This window comes from Myodes glareolus, chromosome 10 (genome assembly GCF_982192425.1).
Source record: "Myodes glareolus chromosome 10, mMyoGla1.1, whole genome shotgun sequence".
Lineage (NCBI taxonomy): Eukaryota > Metazoa > Chordata > Mammalia > Rodentia > Cricetidae > Myodes > Myodes glareolus.
The window spans coordinates 60,127,174-60,144,942 of NC_142035.1; the positions used below are offsets into that span (position 1 = coordinate 60,127,174).

The following is a 17,769-nucleotide window of genomic DNA, read 5'->3' on the forward strand; positions in this document are numbered from 1 at the left end:
CACATGACTGTTGGATCCCTGGCGTCGGCCGGATTACTAACGGTTGAGTCACTACATGGGGGCTGGGTGTGAAACCTGGGTCTTTGTCAAGAACAAGTGCTCCTAATCGCTAAGCCACCTCTCCAGGCTCCTCATCCTCAGTTCTTCCGAAGGTGGAACTTCAGTTTACCTCAAACTCACAGCCTGCCTCTCCCTTCCGAGTGCTGGGATTAAAGGTGTGCACCACCACCTCCTGACTGGAACTTCAGCTTTTGTGACGGGGTCTCAAGTATCCCAGCCTGGCGTCAAACTTATAACAGAGCAGAGGATAGGATAGACTTGATCCTTCTGCCTCCACCTCCTAAGTCCTGGGATTGCAGGTGTATAGTGTACATCACCACACCCAACCTGTCTTTGGGGTGTGTGTGTGTGTTTGCGCTGAGACTTAGTCTCTAGTGCTGAGACTGACCTTGAGTTTCTGACCCTCTGCCAGCTCTGGAGTGTTGGAATTACAGGCTTGCACCACCATACCCGGCTTTATCTTGCCTTCTTTGACAGATTCCAAAAGGACCGTGGTTCAGTGGTTCACCAGTGAGTGTGCAGTCATCCTAATCAGGGACTGCCTGAGTCTAGAGCCTGGGCTTTTCTTAGGTTAAGCCATCTTCCTTTTCAGGAAGGCGCTTCTAAAAAAAAAAAAAAAAAAAAAAAAAAAAAACCAAACAACTCCAGCCTGCTTTGGAAACGTCTGTGCAGAGGACTTTGGTTTATGAGTAGGCGGGGAGCTGCGGCTCTGTTCTGTGTACAATCGTTGCCATTCTGAGGAGAGTGAGTGAGCCAGGGCAGAGGCAGCAGACAGGCAGAGCCCCAGAAGAGGTTTGCAAAGGTGTGGTGCCTGCAGGACTCCCACGTTCTAGTCCACACTGAGCAGATGGTACTTCCTATGCCCACCCCCTGTGTTTACCAGCCCCCCCTCTTTCAGGAATCTTCCTGTTCTCTTTAAGGGACACTGTTACTACGTCTCCTTCGCTGCCAGCCTTGGGCAGGAGGCTGAAAAGAGAGCTCTGTGTCCTCATAAACCTCCCCAGGAAGGAGGTGGGAGCCGCTCCCTGGACTCCAGGTTTGGGGCCTCCGCTCCTGGCTTTCTCTGGAGTCAAGCTCTAAGACCCCGGCCTAGGGTAGGGCAGGACAAAGTAGAGATGTTGAGGGCTTTCAAAGAGGAGCTAGACTTTGTCTTGATGGGACGGATGGAGAAGGTAAGGCATTGTGGGTAGCCTGGGGGCCGGAGACCTTCAGGAGACCAGGAGGCTGCCAGAGTAGTGGTGGGCACGTTGGCGTATCCACCACAGAGTGAGCTTTGCTTCCTGCTCTCCACAGTCCTAAGGTTTGGAGACCAGTGGAGCCCGAGTCACATGTGTGTCCCCTCTACCCTTCAGCCCTGTGCCTTACAGGGAGTAAATGGTTCCAAGGTGCTTGGCTTAAGGCTTGGTTGACAGAGGGCAACTTCCTGCCAGAAATCCCTGGAGAGATTACCTGGTGGAGGGTGAGGAGGTGTCTGTGGTGAGAAGCTCGAAGCAGGATCAGGATCAGGAAAGAGAGATGCTAGGGGGTCTCCTGGGGCAATGGAGGGGCAGCACATGGGGTCTTTGAGCTGACAGGGACATACGTCTCCCAAAGCAGGACACTAGCCCTCTCTGTGACCTTTCAGTATTTGTTAGGAGAGGTAGCCAGGCCTCTCTGCTCCCTGGCCTGCCCATCAGGCTGATGCCTTGGTTTGGTGGCCATGTTGACAAAGGTGGCCCACCCTGAATAAGGGCTGGAGAAAGTGCTGACGGGCAATTAGCTTCGATGATTCAGAAAGTGCCAGAGACGTTCATTCAGGTCACTGACCCTGATCTCCGCAGAGATGCCATTAGCACCAGCTCAGCCTCGTTCACAGAGTTCAAAACTTGAGGAGATCGAATGACGTCCCAGGTGTGGGACTCAGCAGGCATGAGCCGTGGAGCAACGTGTTTCTGCAGTGAGCGCGAGCATCCCTGGCCTGTTGGACTCTCTAACCTCAGCACGCCTCCCCTCGCTTCACACTAGGCATCTCCTGCTGGACACACCATCACCTCCGGCTCTTGCATCCTTCAGAACGTTGTATGGTTGCTTCTGAGGGACACCCGGCTGTCCCCATCTCCTTTGTTGGGACATTCAGGAGAATGAATGTATATTCTTAGCAGAGAACTCTTTAAAAGATATGGGCAAACAGAGACAGTTAGTGACCCTGTCTCTCCCTCCACCCTGCAGGTTGTCAACTTTGCCTGGTGACCACAGGATCCTAAGTCTGACCTTTTGGCGCGTGGTTTTTGGTTTTTTTTTTTTTTTGTTGTTGTTGTTGTTGTTGTTGTTGTTGTTTCTCACCTGGTTGTTCTCTCCTTCCTGGAAGTCTCAAGTCCAGTGAAGGTTTCTCACCAGATCAGACCCACAGTACCTGGGTCAGCTCCTACCCCTACTTCAGCCTGCTCATGGGTATCTGTCCTTGTCACTCTTCAAAACTGTGCCAGAGCCCTCTATTCACACCAGGTGTGACCTTGCCTGCACCCCAGCCTCAAGGTTGGTAGAACCTATGTAACCCAAGATGGTTTTCCAGCTTCTGGGCCTGGGCCTCTACCCCTTGCTCCAGTCCCACATGATGGATGCACTAGGGACACACAGGTCAGGGACACACAGGTCAGGGACACACAGGCTAGGGACACACAGGCTAGGGACGCACAGGCTAGGGACACACAGGTCAGGGACACACAGGCTAGGGACGCACAGGTTAGGGACACACAGACTAGGGACACACAGGCCAGGGACACACAGGTCAGGGACACACAGACTAGGGACATGCAGGTTAGGGACAAGCAGGTTAGGGACACACAAGCCAGGGACATGCAGGTCAGGGACACACAGACTAGAGACACACAGGTCAGGGACGCGCAGGCCAGGGACACACAGACTAGGGACATGCAGGTTAGGGACACACAAGCCAGGGACATGCAGGCTAGGGACATACAGGCTAGCTCTTGCTGGTTCCACGAAGAGTCCTGGCTTGAGGCTTCACGACTGTCCTGATTCTGTGTTTGCCGTGGCTATTGGTTCCTCAAAGCCTTTCTGGTCCTCTCCTTCTCCCTGCCAGGCCCAGGCACCCCTACTCTGGTGTCTGGACACTGCCTTGGGATGCCCATCCCAGTTCCCTCAACTGACACACCTGAGAAATTCTGGCTTCAGCTTCCTCACCTGCCCTGCTGTGGAAGCTTCAGTGAGTTCCCTGACTAGTCACCTCTCAGACTGCCCTCTAGTGACCTCCCAGTCTAGCTGCTACCTTCCTAATTTGACATTCTCTTGTTAGTAAAAGTCACCATCTACACACCTTTAATCCCAGCATAGGGGAGGCAGAGGCAGGCAGATCTTCGAGTTTTAGGCCAGCTTGGTCTACAGAGAAAGTTCCAGAAGGGCTACACACACACACACACACACACACACACACACACACAAAAGTAAAGGTCACCTTTGTTTCTCTGCTTCTTCCCACATGGTTCTTGTTTACGTGGGCTAGATGAAGCCCTTAGCAGATGTCCTTCCATGGCATGTGATGGGCAGGCCCTGATAGAGGCAACATAGCCTCTACCAAGAGCGGCACTAGGTAGGGAATGAATGCAGGGTTCTGGGAAAACAGTGCGAGTCTCTGTCTCCACCATGAAGTATAGAGCCCCGACCCAAGGAGACCCTAGGAGATCAGTCCCACACTGGAGTTCACCTCCCGCAGCTCGGCTTGGGGCTGAGCAGCACAGAGACTGGGTGTGTCCTCAGAACAGGTGATGCAGCCTGAGGGTTGGGGAGCGGAGGGAGCTCCAGGCAGGTCACCTACTCCCTCCAGAAGCCACTCTCCTGTGGCATGTGTACTTTTGGTGAGGTGGGGCCCAGATTTTGGAGCCTATTCAGGACTGGTCCCTCCTGCCCTACTCCTTGTACTCTGAGGTCTCCATTCCAAGCCTAGGAGTCAGAACAAGCTTTCATGAGACAGGAATGTCCGCAGTAGGAGCGGGTGGAGGTGAAGGGTCATGCAGAAAAGGAATGTGCTGAGGGTTGCCATCTCCTTCCACCTGGAGGGTGGCCCATCTAGTAGCCGGGCCTAATACAACCCGCCCTTGCCTGTCCTCTTCTTCACCATTTCCTCACCAGTGGCCTCTAAGGACTCAGCCCCCACAAAGCAGAGCCATTCCTGAGGACGGGCATGGGAGCTTGGGACAGCCTGCTAGGATCTGCAGGCAGATAAAGGACGTGGTCTGCTTCCAGAGGGTCCAGTGCTGGTGTGGAGAGAAGGTACAGTCTGGGGCCTGGAAGGGGAGCAGACACAGAGGATTTCCCAGCAGGGGTGGTGCAGAAGCTGGGTTTTGATCTGTTGGGCAGGAGACAGAAAAGGAGATCCCGAAAGGATGCATAAGAGGCACCTCAGGATGGCCCTAGTACTTTACAAATATTTTAAATAGTTGCAATGTGCTCCTGCCCCTGACAGGGCGAGACAGCCTTGGACACTCCTTAAAGGACACTGAGCGGATGACTAGCAGAAGGTATCTGGCCCAAGAAGAAAACTGTTTGAACCTTACTCTGGGCCACACGGTTTTCCTAATATGGATGTTGCTAGGTATTTAAATGTTATCGTATGACTCACTGAGGGGATAGCCATCTCATTTTATAGAAGTAGAAAGATAAGGGACATTGCCTGTACGGAGGGAGGAGACCGGAATCCGCCACCCCCATCTGCCTCTTCCTAGACCAAGGCCGAGGAATAGGGCAAAGGCCCAAGTACTACATCTGATCAACCAACCATCCATGGGGCAGCGCCTTGGGAGTGGAGAGAGGGCCTGAGCATCCCTGCCTCCGCGGTGGACTTCTTAGACTTTTCCTCCCAGGCAGATCATCCTGTCTCCCCCCCCCCCCCCCCCCCCCCCGAGAAGCTTGGACTTACAACCATCTTCATCTTGAAGTTAACTTCAGCTGTGTTTTTCCAGATGCCACCAATAAGGTTCACCTGATGTAGCACCTGAAGGTGTGGCTGCCGCTTGAGTTGGCAGGTGGCCTGGGAAGGTGGGGAGCCACCACAGAACAATGATCCAAGCCCAAGCGAGGTCACCCCACCCAAGCCTAGTAGGAGAAAGGGAGAGTAGAGAGGGAAGTCTCCATCAATCTAGCTTTGGTGGGGCGGCTGTGGAAAGCGGCAAGGAGGCCCGCCTAGGACAGCCAGCCACCGCCCTGGCTGCTTGTTTTGTCTGCGGCGGAACAGGTGCGACATCCCAAGGGGCAACACCTCTCTGGGCCTGTTTCCTCCTCAGTAAAATAAAGCCTCTATCACGGGGTAGTCATCTAGTCGGATGAAGCTGGACTTGAGAGATGATAGCGAGAAAGGGGGCCCCTCCCCCAACCATAGCCAAGCTTTTGGAATGCTTCTGCCCCCTAGTGGTGACTCAGAGTAAAAGACCTGTGTTTGGGGATACCAGCCTGGAAATCCTCCTACCTCCAAGGCCAGCTTCCTGTGCCCTCCACCCCGGGATCCTTTACCACTCAACTGCCCTCTTCAGTTCTAAGTGGCCAGAAAGGTAGTCACAGCCTGTGCACAGGGCACCCACAGTGACATAAAGTGTATGGCAGGCTCTTTCCATCCTCCTCCTGCATCAATGAGGTTCTGCTGCCTGGGGGCCCTGCGCCTGAGACTCTCAGGGCATCCGGCATACCACCCTCGGCTCTCAGCCTCTGTCCAGTGTGAGAGCAGACAGGTGGGCTGTGGAGAAACTGGCGAAAGAAGGTGGGGGCTGCTCAAGAGCGTGACAGACTGTGTGTGAAACTCGGGAACACTCCGTCACCAACTGTGGGTTCGGACTTGACTGCAGGTTTGTTCAGGGTACATGGTTGGGAAAATTTGGCTTCTACATTCAGGATATCTTCCTGCAGTCCTTCGAGAGGGCTGGGTCACCCTCTCTTCAGGGTGGCTAGGTTTCTACCTATGCCTCCTGACCCTGGTCAGGAGTGGGAGCTGAGATGGACAAAGACCTTGTCTTATCTCTGTAGTCTATCTACATCCCTCCTCCCTACACCTGGTCAGGGGACTAAAATTCCAAAGAGGGTGGACAGCATTAGGTCCCTTTCCTTCTAGTACTGGGCTCTGGGGATTTCCTTGCTGAAGGAAGCATGGCAGGGGCAGGTATCATGGGAAGCTCGCGACTTCCGGAGACCAGTGGGGTAGGTCTGAACTCAGCTGAATTTGTGGGGCAGAGAAGGTGGGAGAAATGTGTGTCTGCGAGCACATGCATGTGAGTGTGTGTGTGTGCGTGTGCGTGTGCGTGTGTGTGCGTGTGCGTGTGCGTGTGTGTGTGTGTGTGTGTGTAGACAGAAGGGGGAGGGAGACAGAGAGAGATCTAGGAGCTCGGGTGCGTCACTGTTGCCGGGAAAGTACACAGTCTGACTCAGTGGGAACATCCGGCAGGAAGGGAGGAGGGTACACAGTAGCATTTGCAAGCAGGATGGGAACTTGGGAGCTGCGGAGATGGGGTGTGGGGCCAGGGGTGAAAGCCTGGCCAGCAAAGGGGCTGAGGATGGTGGCAAGAGAACACAGAGGAGGGAGACAATGGTGAGGGAAAAGAGCTGAGCTGGTCAGTCAGGGACCTCATTCAAGGCCTATGACCTTATAAGTACTGAAGCTGACCTAGGCACCCCGGGGCTGAGAGACTGCGAAGAGTGCCAAGGAAGGAGCTCGTGTCTTTTCTGGGGATCAGAGGGTCTGGCAAGGTCCTCCCTGGAGTACAAGGCAGAGAAGGATCCTGACTGCTCTGAGTGGAAATGTTAAGGACCCCAGAGAAAGGCCCGTCTAGGCCTAATAAAGGGGCTGGTGACCCAGAGAGTTAGGCCTCCAGGAGTGGTCGTGCTCGGAGTGCAGAGAAACCATGTTCATCCTCAGGGACCAGATGACGGGAGAGAGGCTTTTGAGGTCTGTGGTAGTGTGGGATGGCCTGGGGAAGAGGATTCCTCACTCTTGGCTAATGACTTAAACCTATGCTGATTGGACAGCCAGTAGGAGAGCGGAGGAATGCCTGAGGTGGGGCCCTCAGGGCATGGAGCCTGCATCCCTTGCCTTTTTCTCCTACCAGGAGGGTGAAGGCCTCTGTCTGTGGTCCACCCACTCTATTTGCAGGCAAATACAGGTAGGGGTCTTACAGGGGCTCAGGATCACAGGTGAAGGTGCACCCTGGGTGCCTAGGCCTCCTGTGTGGGGACACTGAGGCAGGGCAGGGAGAGGTGTTAGACAAGACTAGCCGGCTGCTGGTGCCCTGGTCCTCGCCCTCTGAGAGTGGAAGGGTGGGGGTGGCGGCTGGCCAGGCGTTCCTGGCCGGGAGCCCAGAGCACTCTCTGGTAATCACAACATGATCTCTTGTGCTGAGCAGAGAAGCTGAAGCCGGCAGGGAGAGGCCGACAGGCCGGGCTCTGGTGGCTCCAGCTTCCCTCCAGCTCTGGCTCCCGGGGCTGCTTTGGAATCCTCTCAGTGACTGCTATTTCCATGAACTTGGCTGTGAGTGGCACCTTGTCTTGGGCGGAGGGCTTCTCGGGGATGGGAGAGGGCTGAAGTACTAAGCAGTCACAGTCTGGAGACAGCTAGTGACAGCTGGGCCTGGGAGGAAGAAGGCCGTGATGAGGCAGGTGGTGGGCTGGGGACGTCACCGGGAGGAACACAGACCCCACAGCCAGACGGAACAGGACCTCAGATCTGGATGCAGAGATGTGGTTTGCCCAGAGCAGCTCCCAGCTGGAGCTGCCATGGACCCGCTGCTCTCCTGCCCACCAGTCAGCAGCTCCGACCTGGAGGGCTGGCTGGGCCCCTGTGAGCAGCTCTCTCCTGCAGACTGCGCACAGACTGTAGGGTCCAGTGCCCGGGAGGCCAGAGCCAAGCTGAGGCCTGTGTTTGTGTGTGTGTGTTGTGGTTCTAGATTTGGGAGGCAAAGAGTTCCCCCCACCCCCTCGACCTCCTGAATCCCCTGGCAGCTTCCCAGTCACGGCGGGTTCTGCTGCCAGAGCCATTTTTAACTCCCATTCCAGGCTGTGCTCACAGCAGAACTCCCTGGGGAACCAGGGGGAGGGGCAGCCTGCTGCTGGGAGCAAAGGCCCTGGGTATGGAGCCCTGACCTGAGCCCCCTGAGGAGGCAGACTGGCAGACAGGCCTCACTGGGATGGGGCTTGGGGCCAGACATCTTCCTAAAGAAACCCCTTTACCTTCTGTGTGCCTTAACCTGGCAACATGGCCTGTTCTTTGAGTGCGAAATGTAGAAGTGAGGTCATTGGTGAGCTTGGGTTCCTTGTCTTCTGCAGGGACCTCACAGGGCTGAGTCCACAATGCGCAGGCACGAGGACAAAGATGCCGAGCTGGACCGTAGGATAGTTGCCCTGCGCAAGAAGAACCAGGCCTTACTGCGTAGGTACCAGGTGAGTGGGTTGTAGCAGCTGAGAGGACTCCCGTCCCTGAGTGCCCTCAAAGCCTGTTCATGCAGCAGGTTCTTTCTGAGACATCTAGACCACGTCTCCAGGCCCTGACCCAGGGTCTGGGTGGATCGTGCCTCTCAGAGGCGTGGTCAGAGCCTTGGGCACTGGTGAGGCTGGTGCCTCTGCCCCCTGGTGCCCCACTGGTGTTTCTCTGTGTAGGCCTGTCGGCGTCTGTGTGTCTGTGAGCCTGGGGGGCCGTGGCCTTGCTGATCCCAGGCCCTCCCACAGGAGATTGAGGAAGATCGTCGCCAGGCAGAGCAGGGGGGCATGGCTGTGACCACACCAGGGCTCTTCCAACCCGACAGCCTCACAGTGACCATCAGCCAGGTTCCTGGTGTAAGTCTCACCCTGGAGAGCGGCAGAGTTAAGGCATGATTCCGTTCCTGGGCTGTTACCGCTACCCCACTTTCTCCTGTTTGCCTTTCTGGGTGCCCCCCCAGCAACAGGTTTCCTTAACAACCAAGTCTTGCTATGCTCCCCCAAAGGACTGCAGATGAGAGACCACCAAACAGAGGCTTTCTACAGCCTTTTTCAGTCCCGTGACTTTGTACACAAGCCACAAAGCACAGTCTTCACCCTACCCCAGCCCCTGGGGCTAAAACCTCGCTGGAAGCAGAGGACGGAGAAATCTAGGCTAAAAGCAAAAGAATCCATGCCTTAGAGATGAGGCTGTATTGTCTGTGCGCCCTGGGTTTCTCGACTGGGAGATGACAAGTTCTTGTGGCTTCTTGGGTCCCTGGGTTGGCCCTTAGCTCTGAATAACTAATGCCATTGGCATGTGGGCTCCTGAAAGGTCAAGTTTCTCCATGGGCATTCCAGAGAGTGCCAGGGCTAGGACCCAAACCTCGGAACCCCTTACCCAGCACCCAGCCCTGCCTAGGACTGCCCACGTGACCTGAGGACACAGATGTCTCACTCTGCAGGAGAAGAGGGTGGTCAGCAGGAACTGGGCCAGGGTGCCCCCCGGAAGGATTGACGCACTGACAGACGACAATGCTGCCACCTCGACGGGCACTTTCTGCATGGGGGACCGGGTGGAACTAGCTGTCACCATGGAAAACAAAGCCAGGGTGAGCATTGGCGCTTCTAGACCCCGGGTGGGCAGTCTCCTTCCCCTTGGCTCAGATGTCACATCCATCTACACCCTCGACAGGCCAAACGGATTGTGAGTGAAAAACCCACCACCCAAGCAAGGACTCCAAGGGCGAAGGGGACATCTGGAGGCCGGGGCCAGAGCTCTCCCCTGCAGATGGTTTTCAGCCCAGATTCAGCAGGGAAGGTACATTTTCAAGAAAGGGTAGGGCCACAAATTGGCAATCCCCATTGGGAGGAGGCGGAGAAACAAAGTCAGATATGTCCCTTGCCTGGGGGGGGCCTGGCCTAGGCACCACCTTCGAGAATTCTCACCCTCTTCCCCTTCTCTGACTTATATTCACTTTGGGTGCATCTTGCCGTGAGAAATGGTTTAAGCCAGAGCTGTGATTCGGCCATGAAAAGACCTATAACTCAACGCTACCCTAAGTGTCAGTGGGATGTGTAGGCGACTGGCTATGTGTCAGCTGTGACCTCTAGGTGGCAGCAGCCCCTTGTAATTGCTCTTGCTCTTGCTCACAGCCTCTGGGTGCCCCTCCTATCTAGGGGCCAGTCAACCCACACCAACAACTCAGAAAGGAGACACCGCCTTTTACAGATAAGGAAGTGATGAATACAGAGGTTAAAGTTACTGATCCCAAACTGACAGCTAACGCGTGTTCAGATGCAAACAGCCCATAGCAAGTACAGCGTGCTAGAGATGAGGCAAAGAGGCAAACCTAATCACACACTGGGACGTGGAGACCCTGAGAGAGGAAGGGCTTAGCGGACTCTCTGGAGCTCCATTTGAATCCTCTCCTTTCTTCTCCCCCACAAGTCTAAGTGTCTTTCCTTTGCAGGGCGGTCTGGAGCCCCGGAGTCCAGGCGTGGCCCCAGGCCCACCACCCCCACAGCCCGTGGGACGGCCCCCAGAGGCCGACTGGGACAATAGGCAATGGAAGCAAGAGCGACAGCAGATTGACCTGGCCCGTCTTGCCCGGCACAAAAATGCACAGGATGACTGGAGCCACCCGTGGGACCTGGACAAAGCCAAGTCCATGTGGGTGGTATGGCTGAGCAGCTTGCTGAGACATTTGTGATTGTGGGACCACGGTAGGGCTAATTGTGGGTGCCTCTTGGAGGGAGAGGACCTGCCTTGGACTCCTGGTCAGAAGCTGGGCTCAGGGTTCTGTGTGGCCCCTTTCTTGGGTCCACCACCACCCTTGTGCCCTGAGGTTAGGGGAGGCAGTGTCAGGGTGGAGCGGTGGGCAGACATGATGCCCTCCTCTGTCTAACGCAGGTCACAGAACTGCAGCAAGCCTAGAGACAAGGACTGGACCCCAGGCAGAAAGGGTGAGCCAATACCCACCTCGCATCCTGTTTGTTTGTTTGTCTTTTGGGACATTCTCAGCCCAGGCTGGCCCAGAACTCATGGCCCTCCTGTCTCATCTAGGATCCCACTCTCCTCTCTTTTCTGTCTCATCAAAGATGAAAGGAAACACGGAAAAATACCTTCCTTTCCTTCCTTCCTCTCCCGCATTGTTCCGTCTCTCTTGTGTCCTCTGAGCCACAGCTCTGTTTGGATTCTGTGGGAGCTGACCTGGGTCTTTCCAGACGCCGGTCCTTGTGGGGTAAAAGTGTGAGTGGAGCTGGGCAGTGGTGGCGCACACCTTTAAGCCCAGCACTTGGGAGGCAGAAGCAGGCAGACAGAGCTCAGTGAGTTCGAGGCCAACCTGGTCTACCAAGCAAGTTCCAGGACAACCAGACTGTTACACAGGGAAACCCTGTCTCAAAAAAACAAACAAACAAAAAAAAAAACCCCAAAACAACGATAAGTCCAAGTGGTCCTCCCTGGCCTGTTGTGGAAACTGTCCTGTGGATTTCTGGTGTGTTCCTCCCTCGTACGTAGAACCTGGGGGCTAACAAGTTGGCCAAGTCTCATAGCTGGAGAGTGGAAAAACAGCCCAGGACTGCAGGCCAGGCCAGGCCTTTCTGGGGAGGTGACTCGGGCTTTGGAGGAAGTAGAACTCCTAACAGAATTACTACTGGTAGCGTCTTGGTACTAGAGAACTGTTGTCTCTGTTTGACCCTTTGACACCCCATCCTCATTTCCCTTGTCTCTCTTTAGGTCCTAGGACCCACCAGAAGCTACAAGCTCCACCACCATCCATGGATGGAAAGCGTGAGTTGGGAGAGGAAAAGGAGCAGGATTGTTTTAGCTGATGAAGGCAGTGGCTACAGCCCTCTGTCCTTATGTCTTGCAGGTCGAGGTGAACAATCTGGAAGACCCTCGGTGACATCCACCATAGGCAGCAAAGCCCAGGGGAAGGAGAGGCTGACTGGCAGAGCCCGAAGGTAACAAGTGGCAGGGGACAAAATCAAGGCAGGCATTTAGGTGTCCTCATTTCCTGGACTGGCCCAGGTCCCTCCGCTTCATCCCCAGGGCTCCTGCTTCCTGGCTTCTTGCTGCCTGTTACAGGTTAATGAGATACCGAGAAAGGCCACCAGCATAGGTGGTGTTGGTGAGAGCCTGGTGCCCAGAGACTGTGGTAATTACAACAGCTCGCTTCCTCTGGGATGTGAGGTGTGCCTTTTCCAGGCAGAGCACGCAGGGACATGCCTGGAGTCCCCATGGATCTCATGGTGCAACAGGCTTGATCATAAACAGCAGCTGGGGACCCAGGATGGATGCTCAGAGGAAATGGTTGGATTTGAGAACCAAGATCAGACTGGGGAGGAAGCATCCTGGAGCCTCATTGTGGTTCTGGCCCTACTCTGAAACCTCTGGGCTTTACCTTCTCTTTGGGGTTATGAAGGGGGTTACTTGAAGCAATATAGAGCCTGGCACAGGACCTGCCTGGCACAGGACCTGCCTGGCACAGGATCCGCCTGGCACAGGATCTGCCTGGCACAGGACCTGCCACTTGCTGTGTTTCTACAGGTGTGGCCTGAAAGAAGACAAGAAGCTGAAGAGCCAGGAGGTGGGTGCTTAGGTATAGGATAGGGCAGTGTGGGGATGGAAACCCCAAATTTACTAGTCAGCTGGGCTCTCCTTTTGCTTCAGGGAAGTCAGAGCACCATGAAGACTCCCAGGACAGAGGAAGAGCGTGAACAGAAGCAGAATGAAATGGAACCAGGCAGACAGGAGACCACACCTGTCACCAGTCCAGTTCCGGCCTCCCCAGAGGGGCTAAAAGAGGAGTCAGGAACCTCTACAGTCAGTGTGACCCTAGACACCCCACAAAATTCTGATTTGGCTCCCCTTGACCTCTCTCTAGGAGGAGCTAGCAGCCCCAAGCCTGAAAAAAGTACATGTGGACTCAGTACAAAGTGTGGGGGTCCTGAAAGTCCAGTATCACGGCCAAATGGTTCTGCGCAGCGGACCCTGGCATGGAACGACCACCAGTCTGGGTTGGCAGGCTGCGTTTATACTGAGCCACTGAAAGAAGCAGAGGCCTCAGAGCCCAAAGAGGACCAGGCAGGTAAAGCTGGGGCCCAGCAGAACCTGGCACCGAGAAGCAGGCCCCCCAGAGGAACTGGCCAAAGGGCAAGAGGCACAAGTAGAAGAACCAGGGCAGGAGGTCCTGGCCCTGCAGGAAGCTGCTGAACAAAGCTCATGGGAGTTGGGGAGCCAGGCTGTGGAGGAGAGAGCTCAGTCAAGAACCTTCTGTGTGACAGGGGTCTGGCTGCTTGTGGCTTGTACCTTTGTGGTCGAGCAGTGTGGCAAAAATTCCACAGGAACACCACATGAGGGCCTCTTATGCACATCTCTCTACACAAGTGGAGTTATACATATAGGCAAGGACCCTGGTATATTTGCCAGGCTGAGATCTCTTGTCCAAGGATGGTATCCCTGGCCTGGGCCTACTGCTACCTAGGATAGGGCCCTTCCCACAAAGCAAGAATTGGTAGTGGTAGTGCCCCAGAATGTGGGTCTCCTGGCTCCTTGTCACTCCACATGGCAGGTCTCCCTGCCCAGTCAGAGCTTTCAGGCTCCTCAGCGATAGGTAGTCTCAATGCTGGTGTGGCCAGCCCAGCCCCTTTCTGATACCCATGCCTTGCACCCAGGTGACTCACAGTCCTGGTCTTCCAAGATGGTCAAACTGGGATTTCAACAATTGCCCAAGGCCCATAGAAAGTGGGTTGGGGCTTACGGCTGTCAGGATCAAGGCTGGAATGGAAGGCTTCTTGGAGGAAGGGAGGCATCAGAGGGCCTCTTCTTTGATCTGGGCTAGGCTTCTCTTGTCCTTGGCCACAGGTGAATGGAAGAGTTCACTGGCAAGTACTGAGTCTGCTTCTTCTATATCCAGATCAGACATCGTGGGCGCCCTGAATGAACCCTGTAGCCCAGGGCCATTTCCTGACCTTCCTTCCTTCCGCATTTCCCCTCACCAGGGCCGTGCAGAAGCAAGCACACAGGCGGAGACAGAGGAATAGCAACCTCAGCTCAGTACAACACCGGGATGTGTTGTTCTCGCTCCGTCTCCATCCAGGCCCCTCCCACGGGGCCCACGTCTGGTGAATTATCCAGACTCTGCACAAGCTGTGGCTTCCTTTCAATACAACAAACATTTCCTGAGCATCTTCTCCCAGTGATCCACTCAGTGGGCGAGGGTGACTCTGCCAGCAGGAGGGAGGGAAGAGACTCAGTCATCGACAGCTCCAGGCTGAATGGCAAGTGCTGTTCTCTGTAGATGCCTGGCAGCCTTGGTTATGATGAGGGTAGCAGCCTAAAGAGAGCCACCCCACCTTTGCTTCCCTCCTTTGATATGGCCTGTGCCCTTTGCTCCCAGGCCCTCATCTGGATAGCACCATGAAGCCCCCTCTCCTTTCTTCTCTACAAGGGTGTGTGTGTGTGTGTGGTGGTGGTGGTGGTGGTGGTGGGGTTCTCACAACAATCTTCTGAAACTCTAGGGAAAGCCCACACCATCTTCATCTTTACACGTGCGGCCTGAAACCTGGGTTCCAGTCTTGGCCTTCCTTCCTGGCTCTTGGGTCTATCTATTGCTTCCACTCGGGTGGGGTGAATCTTCAAGCAGGTCACATTGTTTAGAGAATTCTGCTCGCACTCTTGTGTGGCTGGAGGTGCAGGTTGAACCCAGTGGGGAAGGTCTGGGTGTTTGCTTTTCTAGTGAGACCCAGGTGAGGGAGGCATGGCTGCTCTCTTGTCGGCCTGAAGCACCCTTTGAGGAGTCACGTTCTGGAGTGGGATGTTGAAGGATTCAGGTTAGAGCGAAGTCTAGACTCTAAGGCCAGTTGCTGGCTATGCAGGAACTAGGGGAGCGCTGCCCCTGCCAAGCAGAAGAGGCTTCCTGGCTTCTGAGGCTCCTGCAGAAGAGCCTTTGGGCAGTGGGTAGTGGAGTCCACTCTACAGTGGATCAAAAGGAAACTGACCAGGGAGGGACGTGACAGGGTGAAGCGGGCGGGAGGGTCAGCGGAAGTTTGGAGAGGCATAAAAACATTCTGGCACATGTGAGACATGCCTGGGCCAGAATGAAGGATCCGAATTCAAGTTTTTATCCTGCCTTCCAGTCTCAAGTCTAGGTCTTTGGAGTGTGACATGGGCCCTGGAGCTCATGACTCCTAAGAGATAGGAGAGAGAGAGAGAGAGAGAGAGAGAGAGAGAGAGAGAGAGAGAAGAGAGAGAGAGAGAAGATTCACAATTTGTCCCCCATTGGATGCTGCCAATTGTACAATGTGCTTCATTAAACAACACAGAGCACGATGTGTTTGACCACCGGCTGAGGATGTAAAAATCTGGCAGGGTTCTGGCTCAGTCCTTACAAAGGGACCTAAGCAGGAGAAAGAGCTGGCAAGGAGGACTGACAGGGCATGGGGCTTTTCTTCATGGGCAGCAGCCATTTAGTAGATGACTGCAGGAAGCCGTCCTAGGGATTGGAGAGAAAGGAAGCCGACACAGGGCATCTTCATTACTGAAGTCGGCAGTGCCAGCAGTAACACCAAGCTCTCGCTGGGAAAGGGAAGCTCTTCTCCAAGATAAGATAAGATAAGGGTGTCACCTCCCAGCTCTCTGTCCGGGTGTGGCCATCCTGCTCTGTCACAGAGTCAACTCTGGAGCAGGAGAAGTCATTCCTCTTGATGCCGCAAAGAGCTCCTTGAGGTGACTCTTCCTGGTGGCTTTGTTGAAAGGTCTGACCCAGAGCTTTCCCTTAGGAAGCCCTCTTCTCTCCAATGACCAGACAAGACTACTTTTCAAAAGTAGGAGTCTTCATTAAACCCAGCTCTGGGGGATCAGATGCAGGGCTGAAAGGAACCAAGCAAGGAAGGTCCCCAGGGGCACCCAGGAGGGAGAGGACACAGATCACGTGCAGAAACCTTGAAACACAGAAGACAGGAGGGAAACGGAGATGATGCTCTAAGAAAGGTGTGTGTTTTGATCCCAGACACTGGAGTAGAGCAGAACACACTGTGGAGTCTGAGACTCTAAATATGAACCCTGGACCTCCCATCCACTTTGGTCAACTTGAACCTCTAGAAGCTTCCGTTTCCTCGTTTGCACAAGGAGGCTTGCAGCAGGACCCCGAAGCGGGTGGCTGAGAAAGCTGGCGTGTGCAAACTACCCCTGCCCTCAGTAGACTGCGGGGAGAGGAGCCTGGCACACAGAGCGTGTTAATAAATGAGGTGGACGTTTGATACGATGTCGATGTCTGCTTGTGTTCTGTGGGTTTTTTACTTCCCTTTACTGGGGACCAGTGCTCTCTCAGGAAGAGGATGGCAGTCTTCCTTTCATTATTTTTCTCCAGAAGGCCACCCGATAGGGAGCTTCCTCTGAGTCTCCCAGAAGCAAGTTCTGCCACCCAAAGGAGCAAATGACTGATTTCCTTATGGTCAACCTCAGCTATTTAAAACAGCGTACAAGTTGGGACGATCTGACCACTAGTTAACTCCAGCCCCGGTCCCACCCTCAGGAATGAGAATTACAGGAAAGAATGACACTGGTCCTTAAAAACACCTAGAAATGGCAAACGTTTTCACATGGACTGTCTTTTCCGGGAGTGGGGGAATAGAGAAAAACACGGCCATTTCACACTGTCATTTATCGGTGTCCACCAGCATCTCCTTCCGAGTCGGAGTTATCTGGGCTACGGAGGAAGGACAGATATGTTGACCGCGGCCTCCCCACGCAGGCAGAAACTGAGGGCTGGGAACGGTGAAAAGCCAGCAGTCCAGACTGCGGCTGCTTTCTCTCAAGTCTGCTGTGCCTACGTCACAGCTCTCATTAAGCATCCACTTGACGCCAGGGAGGTGAAACAGCGCAGACCTGGCACCAGAAAGAACAAGTGTGGCACCCACTGCTCCTTTTAAGGACTGGCTGGGGCAGCAGCAGGCCCCGGGGCAGGAGGTGAGGGAGGTGAGCGAGAACGTCAGCACCTCGGAGGCAAGCAGTGGGAGGAGACGAGAGCCTACCTCCATCTTAACAAGCTCTCCAGGGCAAACTGTCAAAAATAATGGACAGCGTAAGCTTTCTCCTTCTTACAAACTCTGGGGACATAGTGTTTCCTCTCCTTCAAGCAGGGCAGCTGGCTCCAATGAAGCAAAGGGGTCAAAAATCACACTGATGACCAGCTAGCAAAACAGAAAGGTTCCCAAGTTACCGAATCAGAGAGAAAGGCTGGGCCGGGGGCCCTCCAACTCCAGTGTGCTTTGGAATCACCTGGAAAGCTGGGTTGGTTTTTCTTGTTTTTGAGTCTTGTTTTTTGTTTTATTTATTTATTTGGTTTTTCACAATAGTGTTTCTCTGTAGCCCAGGCCCTCTTGGAACTCACTCTGAAAATACTCAGGCATCTGCCTGCCTCTGCCTCTAGAGTGCTGGGATTAAAGGTGGGCACCAACACCACCCGGCTGGAAAGCTGGTTTTAGACAAAAGGCCTGCCCCCACTTCCTGAGACAGCCGCTCAGCTGCTCTGGCACGTGGCTTCCAGTGCCACAGCTTTCCCAGTTTCTCAGGGGACGCTGATCTCTTGGTCTGGGGTGTCATCTTTGCTGGCCTCCCCTCCACATTTCCTTCCGTTTCTCCTACCACAGGAATGGATGTGTCTTGGAAATATATTACTTCATGTGTTATGTACCGTCCTTTTCTTCCCAAGGCCTTAGAGCCCTTTCACACCCGCTATCTCATTTGCTCTTAGGATATCCCATTTGGTT

At 54.5% G+C, this 17,769-nt stretch overlaps 1 protein-coding gene across 14 annotated transcripts; it reads left to right on the forward strand.

Moving 5' to 3' along the window:
- Nucleotides 1-1,010: 1,010 nt before the first annotated feature.
- On the forward strand, nucleotides 1,011-16,262 carry Ccdc9b (coiled-coil domain containing 9B). 14 transcript variants are annotated; one of them, XM_085696461.2, is made up of 13 exons: nucleotides 1,011-2,574; nucleotides 4,189-4,329; nucleotides 8,362-8,475; nucleotides 8,761-8,868; nucleotides 9,456-9,602; nucleotides 9,686-9,811; nucleotides 10,464-10,663; nucleotides 10,904-10,956; nucleotides 11,732-11,785; nucleotides 11,868-11,958; nucleotides 12,545-12,584; nucleotides 12,668-13,085; nucleotides 13,999-16,262. In XM_085696461.2, the coding sequence occupies exons 3-13, from the start codon at nucleotides 8,386-8,388 to the stop codon at nucleotides 14,295-14,297; spliced, it is 1,626 nt and encodes a 541-aa protein (XP_085552587.2). In that variant the 5' UTR covers nucleotides 1,011-2,574; nucleotides 4,189-4,329; nucleotides 8,362-8,385; the 3' UTR covers nucleotides 14,298-16,262. The 14 variants fall into 14 exon arrangements, with proteins under 14 accessions (XP_085552587.2, XP_085552588.2, XP_085552591.2 ...); XM_085696462.2 differs by having other exon boundaries at nucleotides 1,011-4,329; XM_085696465.2 differs by lacking the exons at nucleotides 1,011-2,574; nucleotides 4,189-4,329 and adding an exon at nucleotides 5,007-5,894.
- The last annotated feature ends 1,507 nt before the right edge of the window (nucleotides 16,263-17,769 follow it).